The sequence below is a fragment of the Thamnophis sirtalis genome, unplaced genomic scaffold (assembly GCF_051295495.1).
Source record: "Thamnophis sirtalis isolate CommonGarterSnake01/CBP01778 unplaced genomic scaffold, rThaSir2_p1.2 scaffold_2, whole genome shotgun sequence".
NCBI lineage: Eukaryota > Metazoa > Chordata > Lepidosauria > Squamata > Natricidae > Thamnophis > Thamnophis sirtalis.
Window position 1 is genome coordinate 150012248 of NW_028261382.1, and position 15976 is coordinate 150028223.

Below are 15976 nucleotides of genomic sequence, written 5' to 3' on the forward strand. Positions count from 1 at the left end.
GTAAATTCCATATTAAATGCAGTGAAGCTTACTCTCTGGAAGATTAATGATTTTGGCATAAACTTACAAATGAACTGAATAATCTAATGTTGTTTAGTAATAACCACCCATTTCCCCAAAGATAGTAATTAAATGTAGTTTATGATTTCAGAGACTATATTTAAAGAATGAGTACTCATACCTTTCCATTAGCTCCTAATTCCACACCTTCAAGGCCAACTATGTCTTTCAAGCAAACACCTGCAGTAGAATGACATTGCCTTCCACCTTCTGTTTTCATATCTCTGTGAAATAAAATCAGTGATGCATATTGTTTTTAGAATTATGTGGAAATGATGAATTTAAAAAAGATCCTGTTTGTTATTTCTATAGTTTTGTACAAAAGAAAAACGTGGAAGATAAATAATGCAATAAAATATCTCTGAATTCATGTAAAATTTCAATTAAGGTCATGAAATCTTGGGAAAAAATACAGAATCTGTTAATCCACTCACAGCATCTGTTATCCCCAGATGGCAACATGGAGTTACCAAAACAAAAAACACCCCACTTGTAGCTCTTTGCTACTATATCTTGGTCATCTTCGTTTTTGCAACCAATTTATAGTAATCTTAGTGGATTAAATAGATTACATTTTATAAATTATAGATTAAGATGTAAAAGAAACAAACAGCAGCACAAATTCAGTAATAAGTCTACATGTTTGCAACATTTTTATTGAATATTTTATTAAATTAAATGTTTTGTTAAATTAAACATTTATTAAATATTTTACTATATACCTGAAAATAGAAAATGATTTATTTTTACAGTAAAAATAAAAAACCTTTAAAAAAAACCCAAAGAAATCCTGTTACATATCAATACCATAACCACGAACTCTTAGAAAAGTTGTTATGAATTTAGGATCTGTATTGTGTCAATGTAGTTCTACTCAAAAATATTCCTATATTGGAATAAATGGTAATATCTATGCATGGACAGGGAAAGGGCAGGGAAACATATGACCAGAAAGCCTCCTCTACTGCTTACCTTCATGCAACACTGTGATGCAAGTACGAAAGGACAGAGCTTGTGCTGTGACATCAAAGCACATGGCCATTGTGCTATATTGCACACTGGCCGATGACTCTTATGTATCTATGGCCAGAGGAACATATATTGATTGGGTTCATCAAGGAAAACCAGGGTGTAAATTATTTTATTTTGCTTAGTGTTCTAGTGTGCAAATTCTATTAACTGCCTAGACTCATTTGCTATGTCATGGGCGGCAAATAAATTCAATATATAAATAAGGTTAAAGATCACAATTTACTGTTTTGTATGATATGTAAAGCCATCTTACTGATAAAGCAAACTTCACCTTAGCATAAATCAAGCCACAGAATGTGATATGATTAAAATAATTTAATTAAAGGGGGGATTGGTTAATTAAGGCCTCCTTAAACTTAGTTTTATGTTACAAAACAGCTTCATTAGGTAACCAACAGAGTTCTTATGCCCATGGATAGATGCTTCCCTTAAAAATCACATTTTACATGTTCTACTGTCATCAGATTTCATGTAGTTGAATGATAGATCTCGATCTAATCCATTTTATCATTAATATGATAACATATGCTGGCAATTATTGTTAGACAAAAAACCACACACAAGGGAATATGGAAACACTTCTTTTCACTCTCTAATAAAAATGCCCTCTTCTGAGACTATTTCATACCTCATTCATTTCATTTGACTAAAAGGCCACATGTTTTGTCCTTAGTCCCCTAAATTTCTATTAGGAAGCCATAGTATTACTTTCATAGCTCTTAGCTGAATATATAGTTTACTTTATGTAAGACTTCTTCCCCTTTTATTTCATTTATGAGAAACTTAGAAGCAATAATTTATGCTATAAACAAACATTATTTTGCATTCATTGTAAGAATTCTAGATAACATTAACATTAAAGCAACCATATACTTGAAACCATATGATATCTCTTAATGTTACTTATTGCACAAAAACGCTGCCCTGAAAGCTCAAAAAGTTAACCAAGTAAATATTTGTAAATACAACAGAAGGAAATCACAAGATAGTAACAACTTATCTAGAAGAAGTTAAGAATTTATTATTCATTATTTATTTATTTGTTCCCCAGATACATAGTATTTTCTGAAAAGTGACTTCTTAAATTTTGTGGAAAATGTACCATTTTATTTCTAACAGAATACCTATTACATGAATTGCTGCATATTAATGTTTCTCTTAAATTTGTATCATTTGAACTCAGGGAGAAACAACTACATCACATTTATTTCCATTCTGATTAAAATATACCTCATGTTAAAAGTCTGCTCGTTTTGCTTTCATTTTTTAAATTTTAATTGTAAAACAGTGGTACAAACTTATAATTCTAATGTAACTTTTCTTAAATTAGATGGAACATGCTTACAACCGGAATAATTTATCATAATGTTGTTAAGTATTGTTTAATAAACATTACTGAGTCAAAAGTCACGGCTTGGCTCATCATTTTAACAGTCTTCCTCTCATTGCCAATATTTTTAGAATTCCTGAAATTTTTTAGTTTGTTTTGTTTACTCCCTATTTCATCAAGCTGCTTCTTCATAATATGAACTCAGATTATCAGCGATTTAATTACAAACAACACCACAACATCAAACAGGCAGTCAGAATTATTGCTAAGATAATGTTAGGGAAATTCAGCATAAAGGAATTTTTCCTATATGATATTGTATGATGTGGTCTTCTGTCTTGATGACTAGAAGTAGAGAAGGCTTGAAGAGCAAACTGGAGAAGGAAGAAAAAACGGTGGCTAAAAATGTAATACAAGTGCAAGGAAATAAATTTGTTCAAATATATGTTTTATTTCATCACCTGGATACAGGATTGGAAAATTAGGTGCACTTTTTTCAGTTCAACCCCTCAATTTATCTCTTTAGTTATAAAAAAAATTCATGTTTATAAATATATTCTTTCTCTTATATACAGTGGTACCTCGGTACTCATTGCTAATTGGTTCCGGTAAGTGCAATGAGTAGTAAAAACAATGAGTGCCAAAAAACCACGGGACTTACCATGTATTTTACCACCTATTTTTTTGGGTCAGGAAGGACTTCTGTCAGTCACCTTCGCAGCATAGCTGGTTTCTTGTCCATTCTCCATGTCCCTCTCCCTTTTCCTACCTCAGTGTGTCAAGTACCAACAAGGAGTATCAGAACATTTTCAGGTCAAAATACAAAATTCAACAAGTTTTTAAGCAGTCAAGTACAAGGTACCACTGTACTAATGAAAGTTAAATTCAACTACATGTCTTCCATGGATTGTGTGATTTCAAAATATTATTTTTAAGGTAACAATAACCAATAATTTCGATTTTCAATTTTTTTCGATTTTATTGTATTTCTATGCCGCCCTATTCCCTGGAGGGACTCATGGCGGCTCACAAACCAAGTAAGGGAGGGGGGGATAAAAACAGGAACAAAAAAGACAACGGACAAACAATGTCACAATTAAAAACAATCAACAGCCACACCATTCGAGCGGGGACAGTAACTCATCAGCCCCAGGCCTGTCGGAACAGCCAGGTTTTTAGGGCTTTGCGGAAAGCCTGGAGGGTGGTGAGGGTCCGAATCTCCACGGGGAGCTCATTCCAAAGGGCCGGAGCAGCCACAGAGAAGGCCCTCCTCCGGGAGGTAGCCAATCGGCATTGGCCAGTGGATGGAATTCGGAGGAGGCCTAATCTGTGGGATCTAATCGGTCTGTTGGAGGTAATTGGCAGCAGGCGGTCTCTCAAGTACCCAGGTCCAATACCATGAAGGGCTTTATAAGTGACGACTAGCACCTTGAAGCGTATCCGAAGACCAATAGGCAGCCAGTGCAGCTCGCGGAGGATAGGTGTAACATGGGTGTACCGAGGTGCACCCACGATTGCTCGCGCGGCTGCATTCTGGACAAGCTGAAGTCTCCGAATGCTCTTCAAGGGCTGCCCCATGTAGAGCACGTTGCAGTAGTCCAGTCTTGAGGTCACAAGGGCACGAGTGACTGTTGCGGTTCAGGTAAGGACGCAATTGGTGCACCAGGCGAACCTGGGCAAATGACCCCCTGGTAACAGCCGACAAATGGTGTTCAAAAGTCAGCTGTGGGTCCAGGAGGACTCCCAAATTGCGAACCCTGTCTGAGTGGCGTACTATTTGACCCCCCAGCCTGAGAGATGGAATACTTGGCCAATTGGTGGGAGGGAAACACACCAGCCACTCGGTCTTGTCCGGATTGAGTGCAAGCTTGTTAACCCCCATCCAGACCCTAACAGCCTCGAAGCACTGACACATCATGTCAACCGCTTCACTGAGTTGGCACGGGGCAGACAGATACAACTGTGTATCGTCCGCATACTGATGGTATTTTATCCCGTGCCGTCGAATGATCTCACCCAACGGCTTCATGTAGATGTTGAACAGGAGGGGGGACAGGACCGAACCCTGCCGCACCCCATAATTCAGGGGCCTAGGGGATGATCTCTGCCCTCCAACCAACACTGACTGCGACCTGTCCAAGAGGTAAAAGGAGAACCACCGAAGGACGGTGCCTCCCACCCCCACCTCCCACAGTCGTCGCAGAAGGATACCATGGTCAATGGTATTGAAGGCCGCTGAGAGGTCAAGGAGCACTAGGATGGAGGCATGACCCCCATCCCTGGCTCTCCAGAGATCATCGGTCAGTGCGACCAAAGCAGTTTCCGTGCTGTAGCCAGGCCTAAATCCCGACTGAAAGGGATCTAGATAATCGGTTTCATGTAAGGACCGCCGGAGCTGAGAGGCCACCACTTTCTCAACAACCTTCCCCACAAAGGGGAGGTTGGAGACTGGACGATAGTTATTTAAGATGGCTGGATCCAAAGATGGCTTCTTCAGGAGGGGTCTCACCACTGCCGCCTTTAAAGCGGGGGGAAAGAACCCCTCCCGAAGGGAGGCGATAACTACCGCCTGGATCCAGCCCCGTGTCACCTCCCTGCTGTTCGCAACCAGCCAGGAGGGGCACGGGTCCAGCACACATGTGGAGGCACTCACAGCTCCCATGGCCTTGTCCACTTCCTCAGGGGTAACGAGTTGAAAATCAATCCAGAGATGTCGCTCCAGATTCTCCCCTGGTGCCTCGGCTGGCTCTGCGCAATTGGAGTCCAGGTCCGCTCGAAGCCGAGCAACTTTATCCGTGAGAAATTGGACGTATTCCTCAGCTCTACCTCGCAAAGGATCGCTCGTATCCCTCCTATTCAGGAGGGAATGGGTTATCCTAAACAAGGCGGCTGGGCATGACTCAGCGGAAGCTATCAGAGTGGCAATATAAGTTCTTTTTGACGTCCTAATTGCCTGGAGGGAAACTCTGATGCAGGATTTTAGAAGTGCTCGGTCTGACTCGGACTTACTGGATCTCCAGCGGTGCTCTAGGCGTCTCTTTTGGCACTTCATCTCCCGGAGTTCCTCAGTAAACCAAGGAGCCCTCCTGGATCCACTGCCTCGGATCGGCCGTAAAGGCGCAATCCGGTTGAGAGCCTCTGACGCTGCTGAGTTCCAAGCAGCAACCAGGGTCTCCGCCGGACTGCGGGCGAGGGTATCAGGAACAACGCCAAGCGCCATCTGAAAGCCCAAAGGGTCCATCCTGGGGTGGAACCACCTAATCGGTTCCTCCTCCCTACAGTGGGGGTTTGGTCTCCGAAAGTCAAGCCTCAGTAGGTAGTGGTCCGACCATGACAGGGGTAAGGTCTCACTACCCCTCAAACCAAGATCACAGCTCCACTGCTCCGAGAGGAATATGAGGTCAAGCGTGTGACCCGCCGAGTGAGTCGGGCCCCGGATTACTTGGGCCAAGCCCATGGCTGTCATGGAAGCCATGAACTCCTGCGCTCCATCAGAGTGTTCGCCGAGCGAAGGCAAATTGAAGTCCCCCAGCACCATAAGCCTGGGGAACTCAATTGCCAGCTCGGCTACTGACTCGAGGAGTGAGGGGAGGGCTGTTGCAATGCTGTTGGGAGGCAGGTACGTTAACAGCAAGCCCACTTGACTCTCAAGGTCCAACTTCACCAGTAAGGACTCACACCCAACAAGCTCCGGAGCAGGGATCCTACGAGGAACTAGACTCTCGGATAACAATAGCCACACCCCCACCCCTTCTCTGGGGTCGCGGCTGATGAAGCACCTGAAAACCCTCTGGGCAATCTCAGTGAGGGGGACTCCTCCCTCCGGGCCCAGCCAGGTTTCAGTAATACATGCCAGGTCTGCCCTCTCGTCTAAAATTAGGTCCCGGACGAAGGGAGCTTTGTGAACTACAGACCTGGCATTTAGCGACAGCAGCCTGAGACCAGGGTACTGATTACTCGCGCCATCTGGCCTTGGAGTGGGACTAGTAGGGCCGGAAGGAGGGATCTCTGTGACGTAGCGAACCCTCCTTCCCCGGTAATGGATAGCCTTAAAGTCCCTGCCATATCTGCCCCTCCCTGTTAAGACCGTACTATTCCGGCCCACTCCCGTGTCCGTGGTCCCTCCACCCACCCCCATAGCCCCCGCGTTCCCTGGCAGGCCCTTCGAATCAATCATCCTAGGGTTGGGAATAGGCCCAGATCCCCCGAACACTTCTGCAGAGCACTCAGTGTGGGGGAACCCGGTGCAATCCCAATCCTCACATACACACCCAAGCGTTCACTCACTCAAACCCCCACAAGAAATTTAAACTTCTAGATTAGAGAGAACACATCAGTGGGATGTGAAAAAGTTTAAAAAACATGGATTAGCATTGAGAATGAAAGAATGTTGGTCCTTACCTGAACATTTCTTTTCTGCAGCAAAGGCGGGAGGGGCTACAACAGGGTTTAGTTACAGCCTGATTGGTCCAGAGACTGAGGGAGTTTTCTTAAAGTCACCATCCTTCCCTATTGGCTCCCAGTTTCCTTGAGGTCGAATGGAACAGCTGTAATCTTATGTAAGGCAATAACTGGAAAACACACAGAGACCCTACACACATCCTCCCCAACCCCGACCGCCCCTCGCTGAGCTTATCTGCACTATCTAGGGCGGGATGTAGCCCCTCCCGCCTTGCTGCAGAAAAGAAACGTTCAGGTAAGGACCAATGTTCTTTTTCCTGCAGCTCAGTGGGAGGGGCTACAACAGGTACATACCCAAGCTAAGTCCCTGGGTGAGATGAAGACCCCGGGAGAGGGAGGTCGCTACCTGTTGAAGGACACGACGCCCTAAAGACGTGTCTGCCAAGGCGAAACGGTCCAAACGGTAGTGTCGAATAAAGGGTGGCCACCCTACAGATGTCCTCCAGAGGAGCCCTAGTGGCCCACGCGGCCGTGGTAGTGGCGCTGCGTGTGGAATGGGCCATGATGCCTTGGGGAGGGGCCCTGCCCAAGGCTAAGTAGGCCTCACTGATGGCTTGTCTCAACCATCTACCAATGGTGGCAGATGAAACCCTAGCACCCAGTGTGCTGGACTGAAAGGATGGAAAGAGAGCCTCTGACCGGCGGAAGGGGGATATCTGCCTAAGGTAGATACGCAAGGCGTGATGTACATCCAGCTGGTGCCATAGGTGTTCCCTCTCGTGAGAAGGAGACGGGCAGAAATTGGGAAGTATGATTTCCTGTGATCTGTGAAACAGAGTGTTGACCTTCGGGATGAAGGTAGGATCTAATCTAAGGACAACCCTGTCCTGATGGAATTGACAAAAGTCATCCCTGGATGACAAAGCTCCTAACTCTGATATGCGTCGAGCCAAGGTGACTGCGACGAGAAAAAATATCTTGAAAGTGAGGAATCTAAGGTGAACTGTCCTCAGCGGCTCAAAGGGGGCACCTGTAAGGACTCTGAGTACGGTAGAAATGTCCCATGTCAGAAAGCGATGCACGGGAGGCGGATGCAACACTTAACGTAGTGTGTTATGGGAAAGGCAAATATCCAGGCTGTGTTGGAGAAACTCTAGGACCTGGGCAACAGATGCATGGACAGGGGAGAGATGAAGTCTCTCGCACCAGGCGATGAACGCTGACCACATGGAATTGTATATTCATGTGGTCGACAGGTGTCTGGCCGCCTCGATTGTGGAAATGACCTTAGCCAAGAGGTGAGCCCCCCCTTAGGAGGCGCCGCTCAAGTGCCAGGCGGTCAGTTGGAGTCACAGGGCCATCTCCTGGGGAATCCTCCACAGGGGAGAGATGGACAGCAGCCAGAGGTCTGCAAACCAAGGCCGCCTCGCCCAATACGGGGCTACTAGGATGATGTGTGTCCTCTCTGATATTACCTTCCTCAGGGTCCCTTGGATCAGGGGAAGGGGGAAGGCATAAAGGAGCCCTTGAGGTCACGGGCTTCTGAGTGCGTCTGTCCTCTCCGCGTTGCGTGCTGGGAAGCGGGAGAAGAATTGGGGCAGTTGTGTATTGCTCGGACTCACGAACAGATCCACCTGCGGGCAGCCGAAGCATCGCCAAATCTTGTGGAAAAGTTCTGGAAGCAGCTGCCACTCCCCGTGATTAACTGTTGCCTGACTCAGCCAGTCGGCCTGATGATTGGCCATACCCGAGATGTGGTTTGAAGTAATCGCGGCCAGGTTCCTTTCTGCCCAGAGACCAAGTCTCTGCGCCTCCAGCCAGAGACATCTGGAATGAGTCCCCCCTTGTCGATTTATGTGTGCCTTTGTGGCCACGTTCTCCATCAAGAGGAGGACATGTTGATTGGCGATGTATGACCGGAAATACAAGAGAACCAGCCAATTGATATTGTGGCAAAGATCCGATTTTGTCCAATGGCCCTGTGCAATTCTGGAGTCCATCAGGGCCCCCCAGCCATAAAGGCTCGTGTCTGTGGTGATGGTAATGCAATTCGCCTCCCAGTTGTTGGAACCTTGACGTACCACCTCAGGGACCAGCAGAGGTCTGGGGGCAGTCAGATCAGATGTAAGGAGTTGCTCATGCGATGACGTTGATACGGGATGAGTAGCCACTGCAGTGTCCGAGACTGTAGCTGTGCCCGTGGTACTATTCCTATGCACAACACCGTCTTGCCCAGGAGGCGGGCCAAGGTCAGGATGGAAACTGACCAACTTGTGCGGACCTGACGTGTCATGGACTGGAGACTGTGGAGCCTCTCCTGAGATAGTCGAACAAGTCCTGCTACGGAGTCTATCACTGTTCCCAGATGTTGGATTCTTGTCGAGGGAGAAAGGTTGCTTTTTGGAAAGTTGACTGAGAACCCCAGGGAATGGAGAGTTTGAATGGTCAGCTGCAGGTCGTGTAGCGCTTGAGTGTGGGAATGAGCCAGGAGGAGCACGTCGTCCAGGTAACAGTGGAGTCTCACTGGATGGGATCGTAGGTGAGCCGCCAGAGCTGCCAGAACCTTTGTGAACGTGCGTGGGGCGGAGGCCAGACCGAATGGAAGTGCCCTGTACTGGAAGTGACGTCCCTTGTGTGAGCAGCAGAGGAATCTGCGGTGAGCTGGTAGTATGGGAATGTGAAGGTACACCTCCGTCAAGTCTATGGAGGGCATGAAGTCGCCTCGTCGGATTTCCAGGAGGATAGACTTGAGGGATGCCATCTTGAAGCACCTGTAGATCAGGTAGGAATTCAGGCGCTTCAGATCCAGAATTGCCTTCCAATCTCCGAACTCTTCGAGACCACGAACAAGTTGGAGCACAGGCCTAAGCCGTACTCCTGTCCTGGAATGGGTTCCACCGCTTGGATGTCCAGCAGATGTTGAATAGCTAGGTCCATGAGACGGCGGTGGAATGTGATCTTACAACTGGCGCAGCCACATGGCCATTGTCTGGTTAAAGTAGGAAGCAGCAGCTGCAGACTTAATCGCCCAGGTGGAAACTGTAATTTTTTTACGTAAAATGAGCTCTGCCCACTTATCCTCGGGCTTAAGCTTATTTGCTACATCACCGGAGACAACAGTGGAGACGCTGGCCAGGAGTGCAATGGGAGGATCTACGGTCAGTAACTGAAGGGCCTTAGAGAAAGCCTGCTCCACATTGTAGAAGTGGCGGTCATTGCTTCCTGGGTTGGGCAAGGAAGATAGCTGGGACCATTGGTTCTGAACTACTTCTAAGAAAAGGGGTGGAGCTGGCACCTCCTCCTTATCTGTATTTGGATTAATAAACATAGTGAGGTTTGGGTTCCTCTGTTGAGAGACTGGCAGGGCCCCAGTGCCAATCTGAGTAGTCTTCTTGGCCTTGTGCAATAGGGGTTTGAAGGCCGGAGATGTAAAGAAGCCTGGGAAGGCCTGGGTATCTGAAGGAATAGCCTCCTCGTTGTCTGAGAAGTCTAATTCTGGGCGAGCACCCTCCCCCAAAGCAGAGGCCTCACTGACCACCGATGGGGAATGAGCCCTGGCCTGTCCTAGGCCCCGGGCTGGGGAAGGAGACTTGTGGCGTCTATTGTCAGAGAGGGATCTAGAAGCCCTTTGTGATGACTGGTCCCTTGGACTAACCCTGATGTGATGCCTCTATTGCTGAGGCGATAAGCCTCCTGATGCTCTCAGGTAGGAGGTCTAAATCTTCCAGGTCCTCCTTCGAGGGTCGCGTGGAAGACGGGCCTTGAGGGGCTAGGAGGGAGGGAGGTAGATAATCCCCGGATCCCCTATCTAAAGGGTCACCATCCCCATCCCTAAATGATCTAGAGGAAATAGGGGGAGAAGGGGAGGCCACCTGCCTGCCACGTCTGGCTGGGGAGACTGAGGGGGATGAAGAGAGGGAGAGGGGGGAGGAATGGCCTCACCAGAGGCCTAGATCTGTGTGGAGAAGTGGGTCGAACATGGTGAGATAGTTTCTCAGCCCTGGCCACTCTCTTCTCCAAGGCCTTCTATCTGCGAAGCTCATCTCTCACTGTGGCCCTGGAGGGGCGCTGATCCGCAACCTGGCCTGGCCTTCCTCTCTCTCCTCCCCATTGCTCCCCTCAGGGTCCTGCGCTGCCCCGATGCTTGTAGAGGCCATGCCACACTCATGTGGCTGAACTGCTTGAAAGTCGACCCAGAGCCTTTCTGTCCTCAATGTCAGTTGGAGGAGCCTTGCCGCTGATCTCAATGTAGGCCTTGCTGAGGTCGGCGCCACGAGGTCGCTCCAAAATGGTCACCGCACCTCGTAGTGAAAAAGAAATAGGCCGCCCAGTAAGGTGACTCTGAGGTGGAAGCCTCTTGGTGAGTCAGTTAGTAGCGCTGCTCCCATTTGCCTTGGCCGCATGGCCGCGCTGCTGCACAGGCTTCCAAAGCGCTCTGTATGAGACGCTTCGGCAAGGCTAGAATGACACACCCGATTTCTTCCGCCACGGCGAGCTGTTAAGGTACGGTGGCTTCAGGGCACGTCTGGGAAAATCCCAGCGACTCGGCTCGCATTCTGCTGATCTAAGGACGATCTTGTCCTTCTGCCTACCTTGTTGCCTTAGCCTCTCACAATCGCGGCTGCGATGGGAGCTCATCACCCCTACACACGCAGGAGTCGGACCACCCCCTTCGGCCCAGAGGCAAGGACCGGGAGCCCTGCCTCTGACTAGCAGCCTCGATGGCCAGCAGTCCGATAATTTAGCAATTTAGAATATCCAATTAATCGAATTAAATAACTATTTATAACAAATATTAATATCTCAAGGAGCCAAAAAAACAGTGCTTGGACCAGGAGACTGAGAGGAAACTGGAAGCCAATAGGGAAGGATGGTGACGTTAAGAAAATTCCCTCAGTCTCTGGACCAATCAGGCTGTGACTAAACCCTGCTGCAGCTCCTTCCGCCGGGCTGCAGGAAAACTGCTCCATAGTAAAAAACAAATATGTATTTTTGTATTCCCCTTCTCTCTTTCTCTCACACATATGTATATAGCATTACATGAAAACTATCCTTACATAGAGTGAGACAACTCAACCATGACCAACTTGCCACAGGACAATTCAACAAATACAAACATTACATTAATTTCAAGAGAACCATGGTCAATAATAATGTAATAAAAAAGTAAATCCATAAATACAAGAGTATTTACAATAATTTCAATAAAAATGTGGTTACCAATAATAAAAGTAATTGAAACAATATAGCGTTGAATTGTCCTGTGGCGAGTTGTCCTGTGGCGAGTTGTCCTGTGGCAAGTTGTCCATGATGAGTTTGCCACATAAACATAATGTAAACAATACTGTAAATTGCAGTCATGTGATCACAGGACACTGCAAACAGCTATACATGTGGAGCAGTTGCCAAGGCCTAAAATATAATCATATGACTGTGGGGAGGCAGCCGTTGCAAACTTGAATCTGGACATTAGTGCTGAGGCTCCGAGAAGATGAGAAGATCTGTGGTAATTTCAACAGTTGCTAAGCGACCAGGCTTAATGAAGACTACCTGTATAAGTATATTGTTATGTCCTTTCCTGTTGCAGGATTGAGAAACATCACTGTTCTAAAGCCAGTAGTTGTTTTGAGAGATTATTATCACTAATGATCAATCTTCTAAAGCAAAGAAATCTTAAATTGCCCCTCTAAAATCTTTAGTCCAAATAATTACTAGCTTCCACTTTCTATCTGGTTAATAGCTTTTTCACTGTAACAATTAACAATTAAATGCAAAGAAGCAGTTAACATAATTTATGCGTCATATAAGTATCTATTCCTGTACCTTTAACTGCACCTATTTTACTTATCAATGAATGTTTGGCTTTATTTATTATTTATTATTTATTTATTTTATTAAATTTATTAGCTGCCCATCTTAAATTGAAGCAACTCTGGACAGCTTATAGCAGTAAAACATTAAAATAATAAAGGATAAATATTTATAAAATAATAAAAATGAAAATTACGATGAAAAATAAAATTATAGTTAAAAGATAGGTAAGAAGCAGGATGTGTGTTAGGAGAGGGAGGTAGGATTGCCTTTTAAGTCATCAACTACCTCTAGTGTGAAGCTCCCTCATGGGGGCCTCAAACCATCTGGGAGAGCTGGGTGTTCAGCCCTTATGGGAGGTCAGAAGGATGGAAACTGATCTCACCTCAGAGGGTAAGTTCTTCCAAAGGCAGAGGTGGCCCTTTTCCTTGACCCTGCCAACTGGAATTCCAGAAGTGCTGGGGTCCACAGCATGTTTCCTTTGCTTGCATGGAGTGGTGCAGGCAATGCCAATAGGGTGAGACGATTGATATCCCCTTTTCTACACTATATACATGGTACAGTATATGCTAACTCAGCACAGAACCAGCTGTTTTCAGCAACTATATCAATGTTCACATGATAGCCATTCATGTTACACAGTACTGATGAGACTTAGTATCTCATTTTTAAATTACCTCATCTTATAAAAAAAGAGAGCAATTATTGTCAAATTGCAGTTCTAACTAATTTGCCTTCAAAATCTTTAGGAAACAGAGGCTATGACTGAGCTTCTTGTTAATCTCTATTCCTCCTACATGTTACAGCATATTTAGTTTTAGAAGAAGAATAAATAATAAAATGCCTGAAAAACATCTGTCCTATATTTACGTTTATTAAAGTATGTTTAATATAGAGAATACTTTTACTTTTGCTTTACAATATAGCCCCTTGTTGAATCGTTGTTCTTAATGTTCTTCTACTGAAGAGTAAGAAGAGATCATGTGACAAAGTCAATTCATTTCTAATCTTACCACATCAATATTTCTTACTTGATTACAATGGGCCCCTTCTAAGGAGGCAAATCCCAAGTGCTGCAAAATAATTATATCTGTAGATGTTGTTTTTCCATCAAAAACAAACTTTATATATTTAGTCAAATGTATAGGCTGCCTGACTCTCAAATGACTCTGGGTGTCTTACAACTAAAAACCAACTAATTAAAAAAATACAACTAGAAGACCAAAGACAAACAACCAAACCCATAAAACCAAACCAAACCGGAGTTCCACAAGCAGGTCTTCAACAATTTTCAGCTGGGCAGATATTGTAATTAAGTTAAGGTTCCTTTTCCTGAAATGACAGCTGTGGCATCCATATTGTAAGTCACACTTAATGTATGCTCAGAAAAAAACTATGAAAAAGTATACATACCCAACATGGCTATAATCCCGATATGGCAGCACTGAAAATATGCTGCAGAAGGATCTTCTGCCACTAATAAGGACTATTCTAGAAGGCAAACAAGATAAAGGATATGATCTAGAGTAGAATATCCAGCAATTCAGAATGGTCTCATAAATCTACTTCTCATTCTTCTTTTTCTTTTATGTTACTCTTGCTATTCCTGTCTTTGCTGTATGTACTCTACATGCCATTCCTTCCTCCAGTTTTCCCCACAGCAACATCCCTGTGATGTAGGTTAGCTGTAGGGATAGCTCAAATCACCAAGTTGACTTCCATGGGTGGGGATGATTATGAACCTGGCTCCTCACAGGATCTAATACTTTAACTCCTCCATGATCACAATGCCTGTCTATTATTTTGCTGTGGACAAAGTGTTTTCAAATGTCAAAATCCAACCTTCCCTGCTCATCTAGTAACATCAGATGCAAGTCCAGGCATTATGAATTTGTAAAACACAAGGACAGCTTATTATCCCCTTTTGGAAGGGGCAGCCAGTCCTTTGAAAGAGTGTAGCATTAATCATACCATTAATGTGAGAAAGGAAGGTCTATTCTCTGTATTTCAAACAAGCACAACAACTGCAGAACAGAATACTGTAGACATTATTAATATGAGCTTTAAGAATGCTATGTCTAAGAAACAATGAAAGTACACCGGGCAGGAGATAAGAAAGAGAAGAAAGTAAGGATCTGGCCCTGGATCAGGTTACCATAAAACTTTCAGCAAAACCCCCAATGCAGCTGTCATATTCTTGTCTCTTTCATCATGTTTAAATATCTGACAAGGTAATCCCCAGAAAGCTACTAATGAGACAGCTAATTATCTTTTTTTTAAAGCAGAATGCTGTGCCAGAGATGTTTGACAAATAAATGATTCTTTCTGCCCATGTTTATAAAGATAACAATAGGTAAATCCTGCTGAGCAGATGACAGTACAGATACTTAATAGCTAACCAAATCTAACATCAAACAGATGGCTTTACTATTTTGTGTTTTCATTCAAAAAATGAAAGCACTACAATTTAAAAGAGGCACTATGCAATGAAGTATCAAAGTATGGAATGAAATTGTGCAAATTGTTTCTAATTGAGAACACAGGTGGCACTGTAGTAAATTACTACACAGAATGTCTGCTATGTTAGATGTTAATCTTTTAGGAATGTTCATTTAATCCATTGGGAATTGAACTCCATGAAGCATTAAAACTGAACTTCCATTCACCCTTTAGTTTACTTGGTATTACTCTGCATTGCTGATCATGAACTACATATTTTAATTACAAGAAGAGTGAAAAAACATAAAGCAAAATGTAAGGATAGCAATCAAGAGACTAGTCATAATAATTTTTAATTAAGGTATTCATGACTATGATAATCACATCCGGACTGCAAAAACCTGTTCAGCGATTAGATAACAGAAAAGTGTAAGAATCTCTCTGCTACCTACTGTTTCAAGGTTTTTTGAATAGTATTATGCTTTCTCATAACAAAGTTCAATATATAACTGAAGTTGGCAAAAGAAACCCAAGGCATTACACTAGCCTTACTTATTAGAAACAGTTGACCACAGGAACGGATTTTAAAGAATCTTCATCTAAAGCTCTTAACAGGACACATACAATAGAAACACCACTGTGAATGTGGTAGAGATCAAAAAGACCAAGTAGTAGGGAAGGAGAAATAGTTCCCTGTAAGAAACCCTGACAATTAAAACCAAACATGCTGGACTAGATAGGAAAACAATCTTTCTTTGTAGAAACCAGCCTGCCTTGTTATTATAAACAAATGCTATGGTTTCATTGTGAAATAATTCTTCTAAATGCCTTCAGTTATTAGTCATGTACAGAAGTCTATCCTGCTGCATAAGAGCTTTTAAACTGGCAATACAAACAGATAAA

General features: G+C 44.4%; 1 protein-coding gene across 4 annotated transcripts in view; it reads right to left on the bottom strand.

Annotated features, from left to right (window-relative positions):
• The window catches only part of CABLES1 (Cdk5 and Abl enzyme substrate 1), a 124602-nt gene that overhangs the window by 68920 nt on the left and 39706 nt on the right, over window positions 1-15976 (bottom strand). For 3 of the 4 annotated variants that reach the window (XR_015695658.1, XM_087707185.1, XM_087707184.1), the window contains 2 exons: window positions 14048-14125; window positions 182-284 (listed from right to left, as the gene is read on the bottom strand). Coding sequence is in view for 3 of the 4 variants with exons in the window: in XM_087707185.1 (XP_087563311.1) it covers window positions 182-284; window positions 14048-14125 (181 nt within the window). In the remaining variant the exon portion in view is untranslated. The remainder of the gene's footprint in view (window positions 1-181; window positions 285-14047; window positions 14126-15976) is intronic. The other variant, XM_087707186.1, reaches the window with a different exon arrangement.